Source organism: Drosophila eugracilis, unplaced genomic scaffold, assembly GCF_018153835.1.
Source record: "Drosophila eugracilis isolate 14026-0451.02 unplaced genomic scaffold, ASM1815383v1 contig_496, whole genome shotgun sequence".
NCBI classification, from domain to species: Eukaryota; Metazoa; Arthropoda; class Insecta; order Diptera; family Drosophilidae; genus Drosophila; species Drosophila eugracilis.
In genome coordinates this window covers 245,806-266,560 of record NW_024573367.1, presented here as the reverse complement: position 1 = coordinate 266,560, position 20,755 = coordinate 245,806, and the positions used below count along the sequence as shown (strand labels likewise).

Below are 20,755 nucleotides of genomic sequence, written 5' to 3'. Positions count from 1 at the left end.
TTTAAAATAACAGGCGAACAGAATCGAGTAGTAGGTGGAAATCGCTAAATTTATGAGCTCCAATTAGGGATGGTCACGTGAGCACTGTTTTTCGAAACGATAGAAGAAATTACATGGGACCTTAATATTATTTCGTGATTATCGTGCTAAACTCGTGAGACGACACTAAAAACAACGTGGTTGCTCATCTCTTGTTTATGTTTTAGCCTGCAAACTAACGGTTTCCATCCAGTGACAAGGGCAACCATCTTAAAAAGGCGGCCATCTTGAAAAATAAAACACAGGCTCCCAGAAAACAGTAGCTGCTTGCTGCCGTTTCTGTTCGCCTGGTATCTGAACTCTCAAAATTACCAATTTGACTGAGAAAAATTTATTTTTCTGATCAAATTTCAACGCATTTTGGCTAGCTCATGCCATTAAAATACCAGGCGAACAGAATCGAGTAGTAGGTGGAAATCGCTAAATTTATGAGCTCCAATTAGCGATGGCCACGTGAGCACTGTTTTTCGACACGATCGAAGAAATTACATGAGACCTTAATATTATTTCGTGATTTTCGTGCTAAACTCGTGAGACGTCACCGAAAACAACGTGGTTGCTCATCTCTTGTTTATGTTTTGGTCTGCAATGGCAACCATCTTGAAAAAGCAGCCATCTTGGAATTTATGAGCTTCACTTAGGGAAGGCCATATGAGTACTGTTTTTCGACACGACCGAATAAATTACATGGGACTTAAATATTATTTCGTGCCTGTCGTTGTAAAGTCGTGACACGACACAGAAAACAACGTGGTAACTCATCTCTTGTCTATGTTTTGGTCTGCAATGGCAACCATCTTGAAAAGGCAGCCATCTTGAAAAAAAACAAAGCTCACAGAAAACAGTAGCTGCTTGCTGCAGTTTCTGTTCGCCTGGTATCTGAACTCCCAAAGTGACCAATTTGACTGAGAAAAATTTATTTTTCTGATCAAAATTTCCACGCATTTCGGCTAGCTCATGCCTTTAAAATAACAGGCGAACAGAATCGAGTAGTAGGTGGAAATCGCTAAATTTATGAGCTCCAATTAGGGATGGTCACGTGAGCACTGTTTTTCGAAACGATAGAAGAAATTACATGGGACCTTAATATTATTTCGTGATTTTCGTGCTAAACTCGTGAGACGTCACCGAAAACAACTTGGTTGCTCATCTCTTGTTTATGTTTTTAGCTACTAACTGCAAATAATCCAGGGTGCCATTTGTCGACCAATAAGAGGGCTCAGTTTAAATAAACTTTGGAGCCCATCATACGCCTGCTACCTTTTCTGTTTGCCTGGTACTTTTTTAATATCACTGCCAATTTTTCAGTCGAGTTAATTTTTTAAAATTGATCTTGTGAGTAAAGTACCAGGTGAACAGAAATCACAGTAGGTCGCTACCAAATTAAAAAAATTTTGCGTAAAGCGCCATCTATGTGCGAGGATCCTCAAGGAAATGTTTCTACATTATGCCCACAATTATGCTTTGGGTCTTAAGCTACAGAGTGCTACCAACCTTTTAATTGTTGCATAATTTTGGTTGTATATAAATTAATTATTTCCCACATGGGAATAAATAAAAATGACTGCGAGGTCATAACAATATTTTTAATTTAAATTTATTTATTTTAACTTAATGTTTCTTTTTGCATCTGTCTATTTTTGAAGTCGGGTTTTCCATTTGTTATTTTTGAAAGAAGTTTAGTCTTGGTTTTTATTTGTTAATTGGTTTTAAAGTTTAAGTTCGGTTTATATTTGTTATATGGCTGTTGCTCTACAAATAAAGCAAAACCCTGAAGCTGTTCGTCATTTACAAGTTATTAATATTTTGGCCAGTTGATGGATAAGAGAATTTGATAGTTTATATTGAAATATTTAAATAAAAATGTGATTTTTTCTATTAAACCCTGCGTCGTCTAATGAATTGGTTTAAATGTAAAGAAAGAATACCTAAATGCAAAACCATTTGAAACGGATACGTGTAAAATAACATTAAATATATTACGAAATCATTAACTAAGCTAAGATTTGATGTTCTGCGTGGCCGTGCCTAATTACTAGTTAGCTCGAAATGTCTAGTAAGACCCTAGATATTTCAAAAAATAACCTATGCTGAAGACAAATGGCATATAATTAATTATACACAATAAATTTCGCTTAACTTATGTACAATTTGGTTGCTGAGTGATCATGATTATTTACAGAAAATGTGTAAAAAAAAATAATTGTTGCCTAGCCTATTCGAAATATTGGAAAAACTATCGAAAAGTTTCATAAAAATATCTCTAAATGTTTATATTCCCTAGTTATTGCAAATAAATTCAGAATATCTACAGAAAAATGCACAAGACAGCGTTAAAAGCTATGTTTGGCAGCTGCGAGAAGACCTACATTTACTTGATGATGATCTCCGCGGGCGGCAGGATGTTGTCCCTGTACAAGCTATACCAGATGCTGGAGTACCAGATGGTTCGGTCGACCCATTCGCTGCCCGCCAGGACGTGGCCAATAAACGGAGCATCGCGCGATCTGTAAGGTATTCGATTATTTATTTATACATTATAATTATGACCTATTTGTGTTATTTACCTCATGATCTGCGCCTGCGTGCGCTCCACAAATGTGATGGCCCAACTCCAAGGAAAGTCCCGCTTGCGTTCGCAGCCCAAATACGCCGTGCTGCTCTGTAGGAAGACCTCCCGCACAATTGTCGTCTTGTCGTTCTTGTCCTTTTTGGACACCACAATCTTTCCGTCCCGCAGCTCGCACTGCAGGGTTTTGAAGGTTTTCGTTCGTGAATCTGCGAATCGCAGCTCCTTGCCGGGTGTTACGGTGGCCAGATTCTTTACAGCTCTCTGGATCTCGCGCAGCATCTCAATTGGTCGCACCACTAGGTAATTATGTTTGCGATCCTCCTCCGGCCAATAGGACCAATTCAGAATCACATCAAACACCTTGGTGTCGTGGTGCAGCGGACGTTCCAGGCTGTCGTTAAGGATCACCTCGTACAGTGTCAACTGGTGGGTGGGCAGCTGCATCTTGACAGAGTACTCGCGACATAACTCGTAGGCAGTCTTAGTCGGCGAAATGGTGGCATTAACTTGCGTCTTCTCCTTTAAATGATAAATGATAAAATAGGTGAAATTAAACACGATTTAACGATTCATACCTCTGTTTTGTTGTCAGGATTAGGATTCAGACTGATCCAGATCTTTATATCCCCAGATTGCTTCACCGCATCCTTAAGAGTTTCGGCGGCCGCGTAATACTTCTGCAGACATGCCAGCATGGCCTGCTCCCGTTTCTAAATTAAATAGGACATATCATTAGGTATCAGAGGTATAAATTGACTTTTCGGTTTACTTACTATTTCATCTGCACTGCAGGGGAATAGATTCTTGTAGAGGACAATCAGATCGCTAAGCACATCAGCCTCCTTTTGCGAGTAGATTAACTCATCGCTCTGTAAATAAACATTAGTATGACATTACTTTTATAATTAATTCCTTATCTACCAAAAATTCACCTTCTTAGCAAGCAACGTGGGACCCCAGATCATGGTCAGGTTTTGGACACTCATCTTGTTCTTGGCCTGCTGGGAGCTGATAAACACCAGGTGACCAACAATCCGACGCAGAGTTTCGCGCTCGATAGCTGAGAGTCTTCCAAGTAGTTCCCGGTAGATGGGAATCTTTTCAGTGGCCACCGCCAGTTCCGTGACAAAAACAAAGCTGTCCGTGAGCTTGCCCAGCAATCGTTCGGGTAAATCCCGCATAAAGCGCTTTAGGACATTGGCCACGTCGTGCTCGTTGTACTCATTACGAGTGATCTCAACATTGAAGGCGTCTGCGCGGAAGGCGCTCATCAGTTTGTGCATAGAGTTCTCCGAACCGGACTTGCGATATATACCCTCCGACATGGATCCGTGGATGTACACAAAGTTAATGCATTTATCCACAATTACGGGCACATCATAGCGCGTTAGCTGCTGATCGCCCAGCGAGAAACCATTGTTGTGGGCCACTTCTCGTATGATATGTCGCCAGATCTTCGTCTCTCGGGCGGAACTCATTATCATATAGACCGCATACGGCGGACAGTCGATCATTAGCATGGGACCGCTCTCCACGTGTAGATTGTCAATGGATTCGTCACTCTCCTTTAGCACTGTTTAATGTTAAGGTTAAGGATTAAAACTGGAACGACTAGGCTTATCGCAAGGATCCCTCACCAATACAGCGGGCTTTGCGTAGGTCCATCTTCTCCACATTGCCATTGGCCTCGCTCACGAAGATCAGACGACGCTGGTTCTTGCGAAGTACTAACCAAGTGCCACTCCATTCCGAGGTGATTGAGTTCTGCGGGAGAAGGATCGATTCAGTTAAAATTCTACATGACACAAGTTAAAATATCTACTGACCTTAAGGTAACACCAACCAGCACGATAATAGTGACAGGTGTACTTCACAGGCAGGCTGTTGGTCAAGCTCTCGAGAATCTTTGCCATCCAGACGCCACGCTCCGACTCCTTGCCCACACCGTAGAGGTGCGATACCCGCTGCTGCTTTACATTACCCGATGAATTGCTGGTCATCAGGAGATTGGGATTCGATGACATAGTATCGCTAGCTCCATTTCCATTCTTTGGCTGTGATGTGGTGATCTCAAAGCAATAGAAATGGGTGGCCGTGTCCGTGACGCGACTGTTGCTCACACATTGCAGTGTGGTGATCGTGTCCAGGGGTATCACCTCCCTGGGCGTCTTCATCTCCTGGTCGAGGAACGTCTGAAACTGACGCTCCCTGAGTATGGCCTTGCGGTTCTGCATCTCCTTGAGTATGTCCTCCACGACACCGGATGGGAAACGTACCAGTGGACCTTCGTAGCGGACTAGTAGGGGCGATAGACTCGGTCTGGGCACCATTTGCAGGGCCACCCTGACGTCTGACTGCCGTTGATTGGCTCCCCGGAAGCTGGCCTTTCGCTTCATTGCATCCATGCGTAGTTTTACATTAGAAATGGCGTTCATAGTTTGACGGAAGCGGGAGCCAATGGTGGAGCGATTCTCTTGACTGTTGGCGGCATCCTTGTTGCCACCAATGGCTTCCAAGTAAGTTGGTGGACTGTCGCCTTCGATGGGCGACAGGGTTTTGGCGGCACTGGACGATGATGCATCCGATCCTCCCGCCTTATCTGGCACAAACCAATTGGTGCGATTCCTCGAGGCACTGGCCAAGTCGACTGGCCCTCCTTTGTTCGTCGAATCCGGCATTCGACTGAGATAGGGCTTTACTCGCTCCTCGTCCCTGATCCGCTCCTGGTCGGAATCCAACATGTTCTCCATGCTGTCGCTGAGGAGATGGGCATTCTGATGCACTATCTGCGGCTGTTGGGGCTTTGTTGTCGTGGCGCCACTCGTCGTGGGCTCCTCTTCGGAAGTGCACATGCTCACATCGTCCTGCTCCGCCTTCACCGTGCCATAAGTGTCTTCCTCGAGCAGATGCTCGAGCAACAGCAGCTCGTTGCTTTTGTTGGACCTGGCCAAAGTGGAACTCTTACTGCAAAGCGGGTCGAATTCCTCGATCAGAGCCTGCGGCAGTGGAACACCGCCCACCGCTCCTTCGCCGCCATCCAACTCTGCATCCTCGGTGATGCATGCCAGCTGCTGCTGTTGTTCCGCCACCTGGTTTGGTGTCAGCACGTTGCTCCGACTACTTCCCGCGGTGGCCATTTCAAAAAGCTTGCCGTAGGTGGCCTCCTGGTTGGCGTAAACCGGTTCCGGTGAAGAGTTGTCCTCCTGTTCCTCCTCCTCCTCGGACTCGTCTTCACCGTAAAACTCCCAAGAATCGCTGCGTTCTGGTTTGGGTGTCTTGGCTTCCGCCTCAGCATTCTTAGTAGAGATCAGTAGGGATTCCTCACGCTCTGCAGCCGCTGCTGCCCTGTTGAGTTCCTCCAGCTGAGCGGAGTCGACGGGTGGACGCCGCAGCTCGATGTGTTCGTAGTTCTTTCGTCGCTTTTGGCGCACCGGCGGCTGCAGTGCATCCAGACGGAACTGCTCCGGCTGCTGGGAAAGGCGGGGTGGTGGAAAAGCTGGCATGGGCAGGCGAGGCGAATCTTCACTGTTCGAGGAGCTAGTGCTGAGTTGCCGCTGATTGCGCAACTGAACCAGCTGGGAGGCCTCCTGGGCGAGATTCCTGGCCATCGGTGAGGCACTGGGCGAGGGGCGTGACCGCAGCGCCTCGTCGTAGCTGGGCGGCTTGCCCTGCGTTTTGGGCACCTCGTAGCATCCGTCGTCCTCCTGCTCCTTTCGCAGTTCCTCCTCCTTTTGCAACTTCGCATCGTTCTCACGCAGATCCGAAAGACCTCCGTTTCGGTTAAGTGGACTCGAAAACTGGATCGAACTGAAGACCTCTGTGTTGGGCATTGTTTGTCGTCTATCCAGATCCATTTCTCCCGATCCTCCTGTCTTTCCGCCGACTTCGTCCTTTTCCTTGTTTCTGCCTAGGCTGAAATTCGAGCCGAATTTTTTGCCGGCGTGCTTCAAACTCCGACCAGCATCCGCGCCCATGTTACTGATTGCCTCAGTAGAGCTCTTCAGGTTTCTATCTAGGCGTTTCTTAGCTCCCTTGGCCTTGAAGGTGATCCGCTCGCCGATGGCTTCTCCTAGAAGCTTGGAAGTAGTGCCTAAGGATCGCAGTAGATTGCTAAAGAATTGGGAAAAGTTTCCGGATTAGTTATGTTAGCTTTGGTCGTTGAAAGGTATCCCACTCCCTTGGATGTTAGTTGGTAAGACCAAAAAATAACATCAATCTAAAATTGTTAGTTCACAAAATATTTAGGGTTCATGAATCAACAAAAAAAAAAAACCAGACAACCCATAAAATATTCAAAATATTTTCAAAAACATCAAAAATTTATATACCCAAAGACCTATTAGATATATTCCGCTTCTTTCTTATCGTTAGTTAAAAAATGAAGAACCAAAACCAGTAAAAATTGAATATAATATATGTTTTAAGAATAATAAGGAATTAAAAAAATCATTTAACAATGTTTCCCGTCTTTAAACCGTATAGTACTTTAATATTTTCTTAGACAGTTCCTGCCTCGACCGCGAACTGCCAACGATTGATCTTAAAAACAATTCTCAGCCACACAGAACTCCTAGTGGAGTGTGAAAATTGATCTTAAGATTTTCCGCTCGACTATTTTTAAACAATCCAGCTTGTCATTGATCTTGAACAGACGCCGGGCTATTTATAAGGACGGATCCCTTGACGGCCACAACTTGATTTACCGATGGAGAGGGCGGCGGAAGTGAACTCCGAAACAAATACCCAGAAATAATAGGGAACGGATGGGCACATGCTACAGTTCCGATGGGAAGTACATAAATCAAAGAAGATGTTACCAAATTAGGGGTTGATGCTGGTTCTAAAAATAGTCACAATCTAAATGATATGTAAATGATTGGGCAGACAGCTGAATGTTTATCAGAAAAAGGGAAATATTTTACAATATATATATAACAAACGAATATTCCGAAAAAATAACAAAAACCGTGATAAATTCTTGAAAAGACTATCGCTTAAAAGAAGGTTTAAAAACCCAGATAAAAACCTTGTTCTTTATAGCAATGCCCGTATAAAAATGTGATTATTAATTATTTATTTGCAAAATGTAATTAACTTGTGTGTGCTGATAAGTTATTAAAACCATAACCGAAACCAATTCAACTTTTGTTTCAAAAAGAGAAATCATAAGTGTATGTTTTTGACTACACGAACTTATAAAATTGTGCTATCGGCATATGCATAAAACTTTTATATTTAACAATAATCAAAGTGAGAACATCCAGTATTCAATCCGTGTATAGTTAGTTTCCATTTAAAACCAAAAAACAAAAGGGAAACCCATCAAAAAACTATGGGAAGTGCAAAACAATGGGTAGAAATTGTGGTCAAAGTTTACTTGTCATCATCGTCTTCTTGGCTGCTGGAGGACTGTTCTGCGGAAGAACCTGCCTTCGGATCGTCCCCGTTTGGATCCGGCGATGGGGATTGCGATTGCGATTGCGGTATGGATGAATCGATGGCGTCTACGTACCCGGGTGACTGCGACTTGAACTTGCCGCTGTGAGAGCTCTCGCTGCAGTCCAGCGAAACGTTGGATGCGTACCGCGATCCCTCTCGATCCTCGTCAGTTTTTCCACGGGTCTGGACACTGGTGGTGGACACCTCGCTGCAGATTGAATTTCGCTGGTCGGGCAGGATGTTAAGTGGCTTGGGCGGCACTTGTGGGGCCGCTCGCAGAATCCTCAGTGGCACCTCGTCCTCGTGATCTGGATCCTGATCCTCTTGGTCCTCTGTTTGCGGCATTCGCTGGCGCGGAGCTGGTCTGGGTATCGCATACACAGGCTCTTGGACATTCTCATTGGCATCGGGGCCGTAAATCGGTTGCTGACTATCGGAATTATTCTCCTGCAGAATCAACTTGTTTTGCCCACTTGAAGGCAACTTCTTCTCCGCACAATTTCCGTGAAGATTCTCTGCATTTATGTTGAGCTTCTTGATGTTATTATTGTTGATATTATTGGCTCCACTATTTGGTGCTCGGATTTCAATATTTTCGTAGTTAGCGGGACGTAGCTCTGGATAGAGGCGACGAGGAGCGGGTACAGGGCGAGCCTGCTCCATGACGGAATCTAAAAGATAGAAAATGAAAAAAGGATTAGTTACGGTGTACAAGATGCTTTTTTAAGTTATAAAGTTTCCTCAGATTACCATATGGCACATCGTTTATGATAACTAGGTTAAACCTACGTTAACCATCGACTTTTGAATTAATTATTAGGTAACAAAGGGTTTTTGATACAGGTAGATAGAAAATCGTATGATTACGAGCGTATATTTAGGGCTTTTTCCCCATGGGGTGTTATCCCTAAATCATGCATACTTTGCATGTTTACCTGCTGTCCGAGGACTAAAATCTAGAAAAGGTAATAACCCAAAAGACCCTTCATTCTTTTAGGTAGTGGCTCGCCCTTTTTTAATGGTATATAAACCCTACATTCTTTTTCAAACCTTACCACTTGTCAACCGTTTACCGAGCTATCAACATGTCCAGCAGCCTAGCCGAATTCTATCAATCTTCATTGACTTTCTGGAGCCATCTTATCCATCTCCTTCTGCAGTTTATTCAGATCAACTGCTGGAGTCATAAAACACAGACAGAAGAAGCCATGAAGCCCTGTGCGATCTCAAGGACCATGGATGACTTTGTGGAGGAACAGCAAAAGAGGATGCAACAGAAGGCTCAGGAATATGCCAAAGTGGAGCTTCTGCATCGCCTGCTCGTCCAGCAGCAACTGCAGGAACTGGAGCAGCGCAGACTCATCCGATTGGCTTTGGCCCGAAGACGTCTGGAGTACTCCCATTAGACAGGGCAAGCCAATTAGCTCATAATTTATTTAGATTCATAATTTACGCTTAGATTATGCTTAAGTAATTGCAATTTTTAAGTGATCACATAATGAGTGCCAACGAGGCAAATATAAATTTGAAAAGCCCTGAGTATGCGGAAATTAAAGACACGTGTTTGCATTTCTTCTCGTTCGATCAACATTTCGGCTCTTCGATCGGACATCATTAATTTTTCCCCCACTCAAAGATGCGCTTTCACTTTCCGCTTTCAAAGTCAGCGTTTTCAGTCGATTATTTATTCAGTTGGAATGAAATGGAGATTTGAATAAACATTATCCAAGCTGGCTAGATTGCAATTATCAGCAACTTTTCGATTGCCAGAGTCGTGTTTTTTGGTTGCCTTAAAAATAAATATTATTAAATATGCAATAATTTTGAGTTTACTATAATATAGCCTTGTAACTCAACTACTTTAAAGCTATATAGTTTTTTCCAGTGAAGGATCTCTGGCATTTGAGACTTGTTTACATCACTTCTCCATTGATGATCTTAATTTCTCGGGCCCTCCCATTGTTTTCATTGCAGTTCCCTGAACTTTTCAACTCTCGACAGAGTCCAACTCTCGAACCAGACCAGAGACCAGAGCAGACCATAACATATCCGATCGGATCGGATCGGATGGCATTGCAAAGAGTGGACCATCTGGGGCAGTCCGGGAATTGCTGTCGTTGTCGCTTAAGTGGTCGCCCCACTTCAAATGCGAAGTTCTACTCAAATGGTCCACTTCCCTGAACCTCGATGATTTTGTTTATAAACGTTTAAAGTTTAAACGAGCCCATTGTTGTGGTTATTGTCTCTGTGCATTTTGCGCCGGATAAGTTGGATGAATGAACTTGATGGATGACTCACCCACTATATTGAACTACATACATATTGCTTTTCCTGGGAATATTAGCTAGAACTGCTACTACGTCGCCGTTCGTGTCTTCTCTTCGATGATTAATCGAATTTCAAATTTCACGCTCTCGGCACGACAAGGAATATATACTCGTATATTAGCCGAGTGCTGACCAAGTGAATCAATTGTTTTGCCACATACAATCATGGATCCACAATGAATTACCCAATTCGGGGACCATGTGGACTAACTACAGTACGTTTCATAGCTTTAGGCGAGACAAGTGTCTTGTATTGTTTCAAAATGTTATCAAGTTTACCTACTGATCTATTACTTAGTATGTATTTAACCACCTAACTGGAATATAAGTTCGAAACTATTTGATTTCCATTTATCGTCCCCAAAGATATAACAAAAATGTGTCACCATTTAGTATAGTTACGAATTGTACCTTGTGCATATAGCTCATATAGTGAAAAACTCTCTCTATATACAAATGTATATATGCGTTTATATGTATATACATTTGTCCAGATATCGTTCGTATTTTTAGTGGTCGGGCAAAAAGAGCGATAACAATGACGAGCCAACCAACAATGATAATTGTATAGAGCTGAGTGCCCATATAGATCATAAATGTCCGGCGTCTGGAGTCCCTCGGATTTATATGGTAGAATCCAAACTCTAATTAAAAACTCTTGCTTTATCAATGAAACTGAATGGAAATTGCACTTATTTTGATTGATTTGCTAATAGAAAAGAGATTTTGGGAAAACGAAACTAAAATTCAATCCATTTTGTTTTTAAATGTTGATTTCATTCTTTCAAGAAATCCCCCTTCAACGAGGTCGGGCTGCTACCATAGACACGAGATTATTTTTCTTTCACAGCTTCATTTATAAAGCTTATCAGCTTTCCATTAATGTCGAGCTATATAAAAAAATCAATTAAACTTCGGAAAACATCTATAGAATTCTGCAAAACTTTTTCATATTTTTCCAATTGAGCTTTTTGTGAATCATTTTTTAAATTTATTGGTCCTTAATGTTATAAAATATGAAGTGACAGCTAGATTAAAATGCAAAAAAACATTAGAAAATAATTATTGATACAACATTTTTAGAACACAATATAATGACACATTTAACTGGAATTTATTTTAAGGAATAGATGCGCAGCTAAAGCAAATATTTATTTTGGGTATTTCAAAAGTTATTTCTTGATAACGACCATAAATTCACGTTGGACTGCTGATTTAAGCCATGGCTGATATACGAGAATATTAAATATCGTATTTCCCAGTCGTTCATTGCTCTAATATTCAACGCAATTATACCATCTAATAAGGCATGTATCCGTTACGATAATATTTGGCATGGCCAAAAATATATATTTAAATTTCTTTGTCTAAATGTACATAATATTAACTGAAGTATTTAATTCATATTTGTGTATTTGCATGCAAGTAAAGTGATGCATTCATGAGCATTTGCAATTGGATCGCCGTTTACTCGCATGAATCACTTGCATTCTCCCTTTGCTTATTTTATGCTTTCCTCTTTTTGTTGCATTGTTATTTTGCTAATTACAGCAGTTTCCATGGACCAAGTGCAATGGCTATACGATAGTACACTGAGAGAAATATACATCAAATCAAGTATTTATTATCATTTACATGAACTTGTCCAAATAGAATATAAAAATGTAGTTTATATAAAATATGTGGATTTACGATTGATATACGATTGAATACATAGGATAAACTAATTTAGAAATTCTATTGATAATAATTTTCTCTGTGTATACACATCCATAGATACATTTATTTATATGTGATTCATGAACTGCGTTTGAGCTTTGTTTTTGTTTATGTTTATAAGCGCGATAAGAACTGCGACAGTAAAAATAAGCTGAGTTAACTGTTCGTCCCTCATTCCCGGATCGTATTCATGGTGCAAAAATAAAAAAAAAATAAACTGGAGGAAATGGGCACAGATAGTTCCACACTCGACTTAACGCTTCCATGGCCCCAATTATATAAGACCAAAGCCTGAAGAACTGGGGAATCGGAGGGGCAGAGTTGGGTTAAGCGATCTCGCGACTTGCGACTCGATTTCCAAGTTGCTTGACAACATTTTTTGTCGTCTGTAAGTTGCCATCGATTTGTGATTTGATTTACACACAGAAAAACAAGACGACGCGTAGACAGAAGAACCCTCCAAACGATCGTTAGACGGGTAAGACGGCTAAGAAAAAAGGCTCAGACACTTGATTACCTGGATTATCATTATGGTGGGAAGTACGTGAAGCTATGTATTCTATGCATCTTTAATTCCCCTTTTTTCAAACTATCTTCAGTTTAATAGAGAAATCCTAAATGTCAGGAAACTCATGTTGGTTTTTCATTTGTAATCTTTTTTCAAAAAACTATAAAATATATAGGAAAATGAAGTTTTTCACTAGAAAAGCACTAGAAGTGCTAAAATTTTAACTTGAAAATTAAAAATGGATGTTGCTTCCTAGCTTTTTAGTACATTTTGTTTTTCAGTAACAATGTTAATATAAGAAACGCTCATAAATCTACATATTTACGGAATATTAAGAACTCAAGAATGTCAAATAACTATCAATTCATAGTGTTTTTTATGCATATGAACATATCCCAAAAAACTGTTGAAATATTTGTTTTATTTATTACTATATATGTACTTAGAAATCTTTGGAGAGTTTTTATTTGTTTGTCCCAATTCGTGGGCTTTTTCCATGGATTAATCGATTATTGGCTTGTCTGCGAAAGTTAAAGGGAAAACTAAACCAAATCGGTGAATGTGTGTCGGCTGTCTTAATATGTTTATAATTGACTTAATTGCCAAACAATTAAGAACAGCAACAAAATGTGTCAAAAGAGATGGCAGCGATCGGTGGACAGAGACTGAGGAGATAGTGAATGGAAGCTACAGGTGACGCCTGTCTCCCTCACACACACTATAGCCAAATGGAAGCGATAAGCAGTTAGAAGCGAAATAAATACACATGTATGTATGTATGCCAAATATTATGATAAGCACAACTGCGTTCAAAATATTAGTAGTTGGTTTAGTTATATATTATAATATTTTTATAAAATTATACATTAAATGGAAAAACGGAAACATAAATAATACCGTTCTGCTCATTATAAATATATTGAAAGACAAACTAAAAAACAAGCTTAAATCAAAAGAAATATTATTAAAATTGATAAAACTTTTAATTTTATTTTATACTTTAGGTATTAAAGGAATTTATTCTTAAATGTAGCTAATATTTTGAACACATCTGTGTCAGAAGAATCAACACAACAACAAAGACGTACGACCCGTATATATGCACGGATTGATTAGAACGCTTTTGAGAGTAACAAAACCATAGAAAAATTGAGGCCCGCAGAAAAAGAGAGTCTATCAAAATCGGCATTCAAAAAACCATAAAATATCGCTTTTACCTTTCGCTTTTTCCTTGTCCAAAATTTCGTATGCAATTTATGCGTGGTTAACTTAACTTAACTTTGTTATTTATTCACAACACACACACAGAACAACAAGAAAAAAAACGAAAACAAAGAGGGACAGAGATGGAAAGAGAGAAAGAGTGGTGGGCGAAAAGTAGAGTTTTTACACAATTTAAAGCGATTTCCCACACATGTTGATATTGCACTTATATTTTACGGCCGCAACTTGTTGACACATTTCCACAAACATTTCGCCTTAGTTTGTGCACCGCTTGCTTTATTTATTTATTTTTTTGCGGAATGAATCACTTGCGGAATGTCTCTCACACACATTCGCATACACATGCGCACGTACGCATTGTTTGCAACTATCCCTCTCTTTCACGATCGTTACTGGTGTTGTTTGTAAGGCGCGGACAACAACTAAGTGCTCAACACAAGTTGACAATTCGCGGGTTGCAAAAAAATCATGACCAGAACAAGATTCTTTTTATCCCAAACCCCGTTTTTCTTTATTTCAACTCCAAATCGGCCTTTCCGATCCGACCCGAACGATCTGCCCGACCGAGAAATAAAACTGCAGCGATAAATAACGGGGCGGGTTCAGTGTGACCGTTTACTAAATTACAAATAATACTGAAAAAATAATTATTTTAAAGTAAAGTTAAACTTTACGTTTAATACACTTTTATTTACGTATATATTTAAAATTCATCAACATAATGTAGTTATGAGTTTATAGTAAATTAGGAATTTCGAGTTTTGCACGTTGCATTCCTTTTACACAGCTGTACTGCACACAGCTGTGCTGCACCAATATAACCAATAAAACATTTATTTTTAGTTTATTAATCAACATTTTATATTTAATAACAAAGCTACATTAATATTAACCATTTTGTTCCGAATCTAAACAAATACGCTAATTTAAAAAAGAAAAACGTTCATTAATTTTCGGATATCATTTATAAGCTTAATATGTCATACCTTGTATAGATATTTTACATGGCTTTCATTGATAAAAAGAATGTTTGGTTGGCTGTGTTTATATTAATTTAATTTAAAACAATATTTGAGCTTATAAATTGATCTAGTAATAGTAGAAAATAATAATCCAATTCATTTGCACAAATTTGCATATTTGCAACTAAAATTATTATGAGAAATTGTTGATTTTAAGTTAAGGCTTTCTACATTAATATTAACCATTTCGTTTTATATCTAAACAAATAAGCTAATTTTAAAAAGAAAATATTTTATTGATTTTCAGTTTTCATTTGTTCGCTTAATAAGGCTCACTTTGCATAGATCTTTTACATGGCTTATTTGGATAAAAAGAACTGTCCTTTCATTTATTTTCATTTAATTTTATTTTAAGCATTGATTTTAGCCTATGGTAATAGTAAAAATAATAATCATATTTAATTGCACAATACCAACTAAAATAATTATATGAAATTGTTGCGGCAAGTTATGGATTTGTGTAAATCATCTTAGATATTTCAAAACAAGTAAATTAGAGTCTTGTATTTTTTATGGCAAATATTAATTGTATGTACGTTAATATTCAGCGTTTAAACCTTTTTTTATAACGTCTTGAAAATTATAACAAAAATAAAAAAAATAATCGCAAAATAACTTTAAGCGATAGGTGAGTTCCAAAATAATCGATACAATCGCCAAAATACAAATAAGGATTAAATCTGTTTAACGGTCTGGTAGCACTGCATTGTATACTAGAAAAAAATGGAACTGGGACTAACAGCGAAAAAATCATATAAATAAGGAAAAAATCAATTAAAAGTGGTTAATTGGTCAGGATTAGTGCCTCAAATATAATTCACTATATCAGATACTTAAGGATCAGTGAAAGAGCCCGAACTGAACTCCATCAGACTAGTGAAAAAGTGCAAAATAAACATTAGCCCAGGGGAGAGTCTTCCGAAAATACACATATTTTTCTATCCCAAAAATACCACACGGAGCGTATTGGATCAACAATGGCCACCAGCGAGATCTCTAGCTCGAATGAGCGACACTACTACGCTAAATTAGAGGCCATTAAGGACATACGGGATAAGACCCTGTCTCTGGAAAAGCTCAAGGTGCGCATCATCAAGGAAGTGAAGCTGAGCGATGACGAAGAGAAGTGTTTGGAGGAATACCGCAAGGAGATGGAGCACCTGCTTGAGGAAAAGATGTCGCATGTGGAGGAGCTGCGACAGATCCATGCGGACATCAACGACATGGAAAACATCATCAAACAGACGAAGGAGAACCAAACGCGCTCCTTCGACATGGCCAACCGGGTGTACGAAGAGTACTTGGCGCTTAAGTACCAGATCGATCATATGCGACGGGACTATCTTGGACTCAGTCCCCTGAGGGATCTCCATGAGGAAGAAGGCAGTCCCATTTCAAAGGATCGCTTCCAGACGAACTTCCTGAAGGTTGCCGCCCAATCAGCGGCAGCAGCAGCTGCAGCTGCGGCGGCGGCAGCCTCGGTTAACCAGACATCATCGCTGGCTCGTCCGCATGCCCGTCATCCCTTGATGCCGGAAGCCACGGTGACCGCCTTGCCATCAGCCGGTGGCCAGGGAGGCGTCGGTGGTGGTGGCGGAGCAGGCGGTGGCGGTGGATCCGTTGGCGGAGGAGGAGCGGGCGGCGGGAATCCAGGACACGCCTTTATGCCGCCTGCACCGCCAGGAGCGGGCAGTGCTGCTGCTGCCGCTGCTGCAGCCGCTGCTGCAGTCCGTCTGGGCAAGGGCGATTTCTCAGCACCACCACCGCCGCCACCGCCAAGTAATCGACTCCAACAATCGCCGTCCATCGGCATCGGCCATCATCCCTCGTTCCGGTCCGACTTCAATGTGAATCTCCGCCAGCAGCCGCCGCCGATGAAGTCCTGTCTGTCATGCCACCAGCAGATCCACCGGAATGCGCCTATTTGTCCGCTCTGCAAGGCCAAGTCACGATCGCGCAATCCCAAGAAGCCCAAAAAGAAGAACAATTAAGTGGCGACCGTTCAAAACCAGCAACTACACTCATCTTCAGTCCGGAGCTGGTCCCGGAAAGTTAGCTCTTAAACGGATATGTGTTTTTTTTGTCTCATATATTTATTAATCCTAAAAGAAAGTATTACAACACACAGTATGCAGGTGTGATGATTTTCACGAGATTTCTAAAGTTTTGAACTCTGAATATTAATTTTATACATCTAATACTTGTCACAAAACATTAAAACACTCAAATGTATGTTTTAAAATCTCCAAATAGAGTTTCATAACACGTCTGCCATCAACAATTTCTCATAACAATTTTAGTTGGTGTTATCCCAATAAATTTGATTTTTATTTTTTACTTTAATAATAGGCTAAGATTATTATAAAAGCTCAAATAATGTGTCAAATTATCAAAAAAAAAAAAAAAAACATTCTTTTTATACATGTAAGCCATGCAAAATATGCAAGTATGCCATATTAAGCGAACACACAAAAACCGAAAATCAATAAAAATATTTCATTTTTATATGAGTTTGTCTTTGGATATAAAATTAATAATTATAATGATGTTTTTATTCCGTATTAGTTATTATATATAAAGTTCATTTAAAATATTATGACCAATGAGTGGCTAGCTCCTAAGGCCATCGAACAATCGTTTTGATTTCATATTAAATAGGATATGGAGATATCATATTTATTTAATTGATTTGTTGACCTGTTTTTGATGTACTAAAATAGTTTTATGTTCAAATATATTTTATAAAAATTAAACTTGTCTACTAGCGAACTAAAATAACAAGTTTTTAGTACACTCATCGGTGTATCATCGGTATTTTTTCGAATTCCTTACTTTGGGCACACTTGAATCAAAGCCGAGCAACAAGTTCGTATTTTTTATTCAATTTTTCAATCCGGCCCGCAAAACAACAGATTTTTAAGCTCGGCTGTAATTTCAGTCGATTTAATTATTATTTTAGTGAAAAAAGAACAAGAACCTATTTTCAATAGTGTACGCATCAGTTAACGTGTTTTAAATATTTTTGTTTTTGTGGTTCAGTTTTTTGTTTTTGTTGTTGTTGGTGCTGCGTGTGTAGAATTTGTGAAAAGAGAAAGTTCTTCGCCGCGTCTTTCTTCGCCTCTTTCGCCCATTCTTTCATACAGTCGTGGCCAAGAAGTTGCGCATGCGCAGCGACAATTTCACAAGAAATTGAGGTCAATTGAGTGTGGGTAAGTGTCTCCTGCCAGAAGTGGCACAAAAAGTGATATTTATGAACGTAGTATATTCAATATATAATATATATTTAGGAATTTCTAAATATATTTTTTTTAAATTTGGGTGCAGAGAGCATTTACTGCAGGTATCTTTTATAGCCTACAGTTTTTTATTTTTGTTTTAGTCATTAAATGTTTTGTTTGCTTGTTCAAATTGATATTTCTGTAAAAATATCCATATTATTATATTTAAATATCCGAATTATATTACTGAATCAAAGTATAATATATTTTGTACCTTTCGGATACAGTTCTTAAGTTGATTTTGTATTTTGAAGGTGTTGGCTTGGAAGCAATTTTATTTGAAATGAAAAAAAAACTGAATTTCTAATTAATTTCTTACCTCGTTTATTGTAGTAATCCCGTTGAAGGACCATGGGCACCAAGCAGACGATGTTACCCGCCTCCGGAAAGGCTAAGATCAACGATCCACCCAGCGGATCATCTTCGAAGGTGAAGGCCAATGGCATCCCGGTTCAAGGAAAGGGTAAAAGTAAGGAGGTGAACGCCCTGCCGCCTCAGAAATCAGTGGTGGTGGCCTATCTTTGTTGGCTTTTTGGAGGCATCTTTGGATTGCATCATCTGTATCTGCATCGTGATCGCCACGCCTTCATTTGGTGGTGCACCTTGGGCGGTTACTTGGGCATCGGATGGATGGGCGAGCTGTTTCTGATTCCTGAATATGTTCGGGATGCCAATGAGGATCCGGTTTTCGTCAAGACCTTCGTGGCCAAGCTGCAGGCGTATCAGAAGCCACCATATTCATCCAAAAGATTCGTCGGTCAAGTGATGATTGGACATCTATTCGGACAGGTGTGTGCCATGGCCATTCCGGAGACGCTGGTCGGTGGCATCGATCTGAGCTTCCTGCACTGGGCGATACCGTTCTTTGTGTCCCTGGGCGTTTGGCTGGTGGGCAACATTGGACGGGAGCAGGGCGTGTGGTGGCAGTGCCTTTTGGCCGCATATCTAGCTTATCCGGCTAGGTACCTCATATATGATGAGACCTATTCCCTGCTATTCACTGGCCTCGTATCAGCATTGACCTTTGATGGCCTGTCCAAGCAGTGGCGAAGGACTCCACCGCGACGAGGAAGTCCCGGCGAAAGAACCTTCAAGCTGACCACCGCTGTGATCATCTATTGCGCCTTTTGGGGCAGCTTTCTGTACTTTAATGGCACCATTTCGGACGAGGACGGCGGAGAGGTGCCCATCCATGAGGCCATCCATAATTTCTTGGCCTCTGCCTGGTGGACGGATCTTAAACAGGCCTTACAAGACACCTATAACTATGCTCAACACCACGGGTGGTATGAGACGTGGAAGGAGGTGTTCGAGAGTATGGACGTGGATGGCGAACGAAATTCGTACAAGGTATTGGGCGTAAGTGCCACAGCCTCGCAGGCGGAGATTACAGCTGCGTACAGAAAGCTTTCCAAGGAGTACCATCCTGACAAGGTCAAAGATGATGGCTTGAGGGCCCAGGCTCACCAGCGTTTCATTGAGATCCAACAGGCGTACAGCGTGCTTAGCAAGATCAAGTCGAACAGGCGGCGTAAGAACAAGCAGTACCAGGAGGACGAGGCCATTGTCCTTTAAGGACGAGCAGTCTTCCATCTAGTCTAAGATAACTGGCATTTCAAAGTTCAGTACTCGTAGCCTAAAATTACAAATCGAATAATAATTTATAACTAAATTTAATGTCATTTCTGAATATTGTGTTGAGTTTTTTTTTAGTAAAAGAATGTATTTAAATTAATAATATAAATAATTATTTTCAGTTTTATTTGATTCAACGTAAATATATCATTATAAAAAGATCAAAGAGTCATCCCATTGTCGAGACTGCATTAAGTATAAAGTGTACTGGGTATCATATGGTCTGTTAAACCAACTTGGCCATGTGCTACTCCAATATAAATAGGAAAAATAGAAAATTAGCCGCGCTTACGTTTCGCCCGTTAGGAAAGCCTTAACTAACTAACGCGTGACATGCTGATTACCAAACCACGTTAACTTTACACCAGTAAAAGATTTCATTTCAAATAGATTTATATTCATTTATTTATTTTATATATTTTACATAATATAATGAACTACTTAACAGGCTAAGCAAAAAAAAAAAGAAAAATATGTATTGTAGTTTTTTTTCTCACAAATTTGTTGTGTGTGTGTGTATTTTTTCATTAATATTTAAGTAAAACGTTTAAATAAAACGAAAAAATTATATATATTTATATATCGTTTTGTAGATGTGTTTATGATGTATCATTAGATTTTTCTTTAATCTTAATTGCCATCGCAGGGAGTTTGTTGAAGAAGAAGAAAAAATCAAACTCGAAATCGAAAAACAAAACATCGTAAAAATAGGGTTTACGAAAAAAAATATAAACAGGAAACAATAACTCGCTTAAATTTAGTTTAAAACATAATACTGAGCAAAAAATGTGTATATAACATTTTGCCTACTAGATTTTTTGCTTTTTTTTGTTTAAAGATATTTTGTTTATATATTAATTAATTGCTTTTCGTTTTATTTGTGTTTTCATTTTTGCACTGGTCTCCATCGTATATATTTTTCAAAAATATATACATATATCTCTCAATAAGGCCAGTATTTTTCTTTATCTTTACAAATTTGACTATTTTTA

At 39.9% G+C, this 20,755-nt stretch overlaps 4 protein-coding genes across 6 annotated transcripts; 3 read left to right on the top strand and 1 right to left on the bottom strand.

The window, feature by feature from the left end:
• Nucleotides 1–1,746: 1,746 nt before the first annotated feature.
• On the bottom strand, nucleotides 1,747–14,439 carry LOC108103500. Of its 3 annotated transcripts, none has more exons than XM_017209010.2 (9): nucleotides 13,822–14,439; nucleotides 7,989–8,721; nucleotides 4,438–6,721; nucleotides 4,249–4,375; nucleotides 3,544–4,184; nucleotides 3,385–3,480; nucleotides 3,187–3,321; nucleotides 2,607–3,130; nucleotides 1,747–2,546 (listed from the first exon to the last, which is right to left on the bottom strand). In XM_017209010.2, exons 2-9 carry the CDS (start codon nucleotides 8,711–8,713, stop codon nucleotides 2,411–2,413), a joined length of 4,668 nt encoding a protein of 1,555 aa, XP_017064499.1. In that variant the 5' UTR covers nucleotides 8,714–8,721; nucleotides 13,822–14,439; the 3' UTR covers nucleotides 1,747–2,410. The 3 variants fall into 3 exon arrangements, with proteins under 3 accessions (XP_017064499.1, XP_017064500.1, XP_017064501.1); XM_017209011.2 differs by having other exon boundaries at nucleotides 8,124–8,721; nucleotides 13,822–14,438; XM_017209012.2 differs by lacking the exons at nucleotides 7,989–8,721; nucleotides 13,822–14,439 and adding an exon at nucleotides 7,097–7,964.
• LOC108103501 lies at nucleotides 8,754–9,960 on the top strand. Its single transcript, XM_017209013.2, has one exon. It carries the CDS (start codon nucleotides 9,136–9,138, stop codon nucleotides 9,454–9,456), a length of 321 nt encoding a protein of 106 aa, XP_017064502.1. The 5' UTR covers nucleotides 8,754–9,135; the 3' UTR covers nucleotides 9,457–9,960.
• Nucleotides 14,440–15,532: 1,093 nt separating the features above from the next.
• On the top strand, nucleotides 15,533–17,355 carry LOC108103503 (zinc finger C4H2 domain-containing protein). The gene has a single exon (XM_017209015.2). It carries the CDS (start codon nucleotides 15,828–15,830, stop codon nucleotides 16,839–16,841), a length of 1,014 nt encoding a protein of 337 aa, XP_017064504.1. The 5' UTR covers nucleotides 15,533–15,827; the 3' UTR covers nucleotides 16,842–17,355.
• A 327-nt stretch (nucleotides 17,356–17,682) lies between these two features.
• LOC108103502 (dnaJ homolog subfamily C member 22) lies at nucleotides 17,683–19,875 on the top strand. The gene is made up of 2 exons (XM_017209014.2): nucleotides 17,683–18,059; nucleotides 18,462–19,875. The coding sequence occupies exon 2, from the start codon at nucleotides 18,480–18,482 to the stop codon at nucleotides 19,701–19,703; it is 1,224 nt and encodes a 407-aa protein (XP_017064503.1). The 5' UTR covers nucleotides 17,683–18,059; nucleotides 18,462–18,479; the 3' UTR covers nucleotides 19,704–19,875.
• Nucleotides 19,876–20,755: the final 880 nt, after the last annotated feature.

Coding starts and splice junctions, on each gene's coding strand:
- LOC108103503 (XM_017209015.2), top strand. CDS start 15,828: ATGGCCACCAGCGAGATCTCTAGCTCGAATGAGCGACACTACTACGCT.
- LOC108103500 (XM_017209010.2), bottom strand. CDS start 8,713: ATGGAGCAGGCTCGCCCTGTACCCGCTCCTCGTCGCCTCTATCCAGAG. Junction 4,185..4,248: donor ACGCAAAGCCCGCTGTATTG/GTGAGGGATCCT, acceptor AACATTAAACAG/TGCTAAAGGAGAGTGACGAA. Junction 3,322..3,384: donor CCTGCAGTGCAGATGAAATA/GTAAGTAAACCG, acceptor TATTTAATTTAG/AAACGGGAGCAGGCCATGCT.
- LOC108103501 (XM_017209013.2), top strand. CDS start 9,136: ATGTCCAGCAGCCTAGCCGAATTCTATCAATCTTCATTGACTTTCTGG.
- LOC108103502 (XM_017209014.2), top strand. CDS start 18,480: ATGGGCACCAAGCAGACGATGTTACCCGCCTCCGGAAAGGCTAAGATC.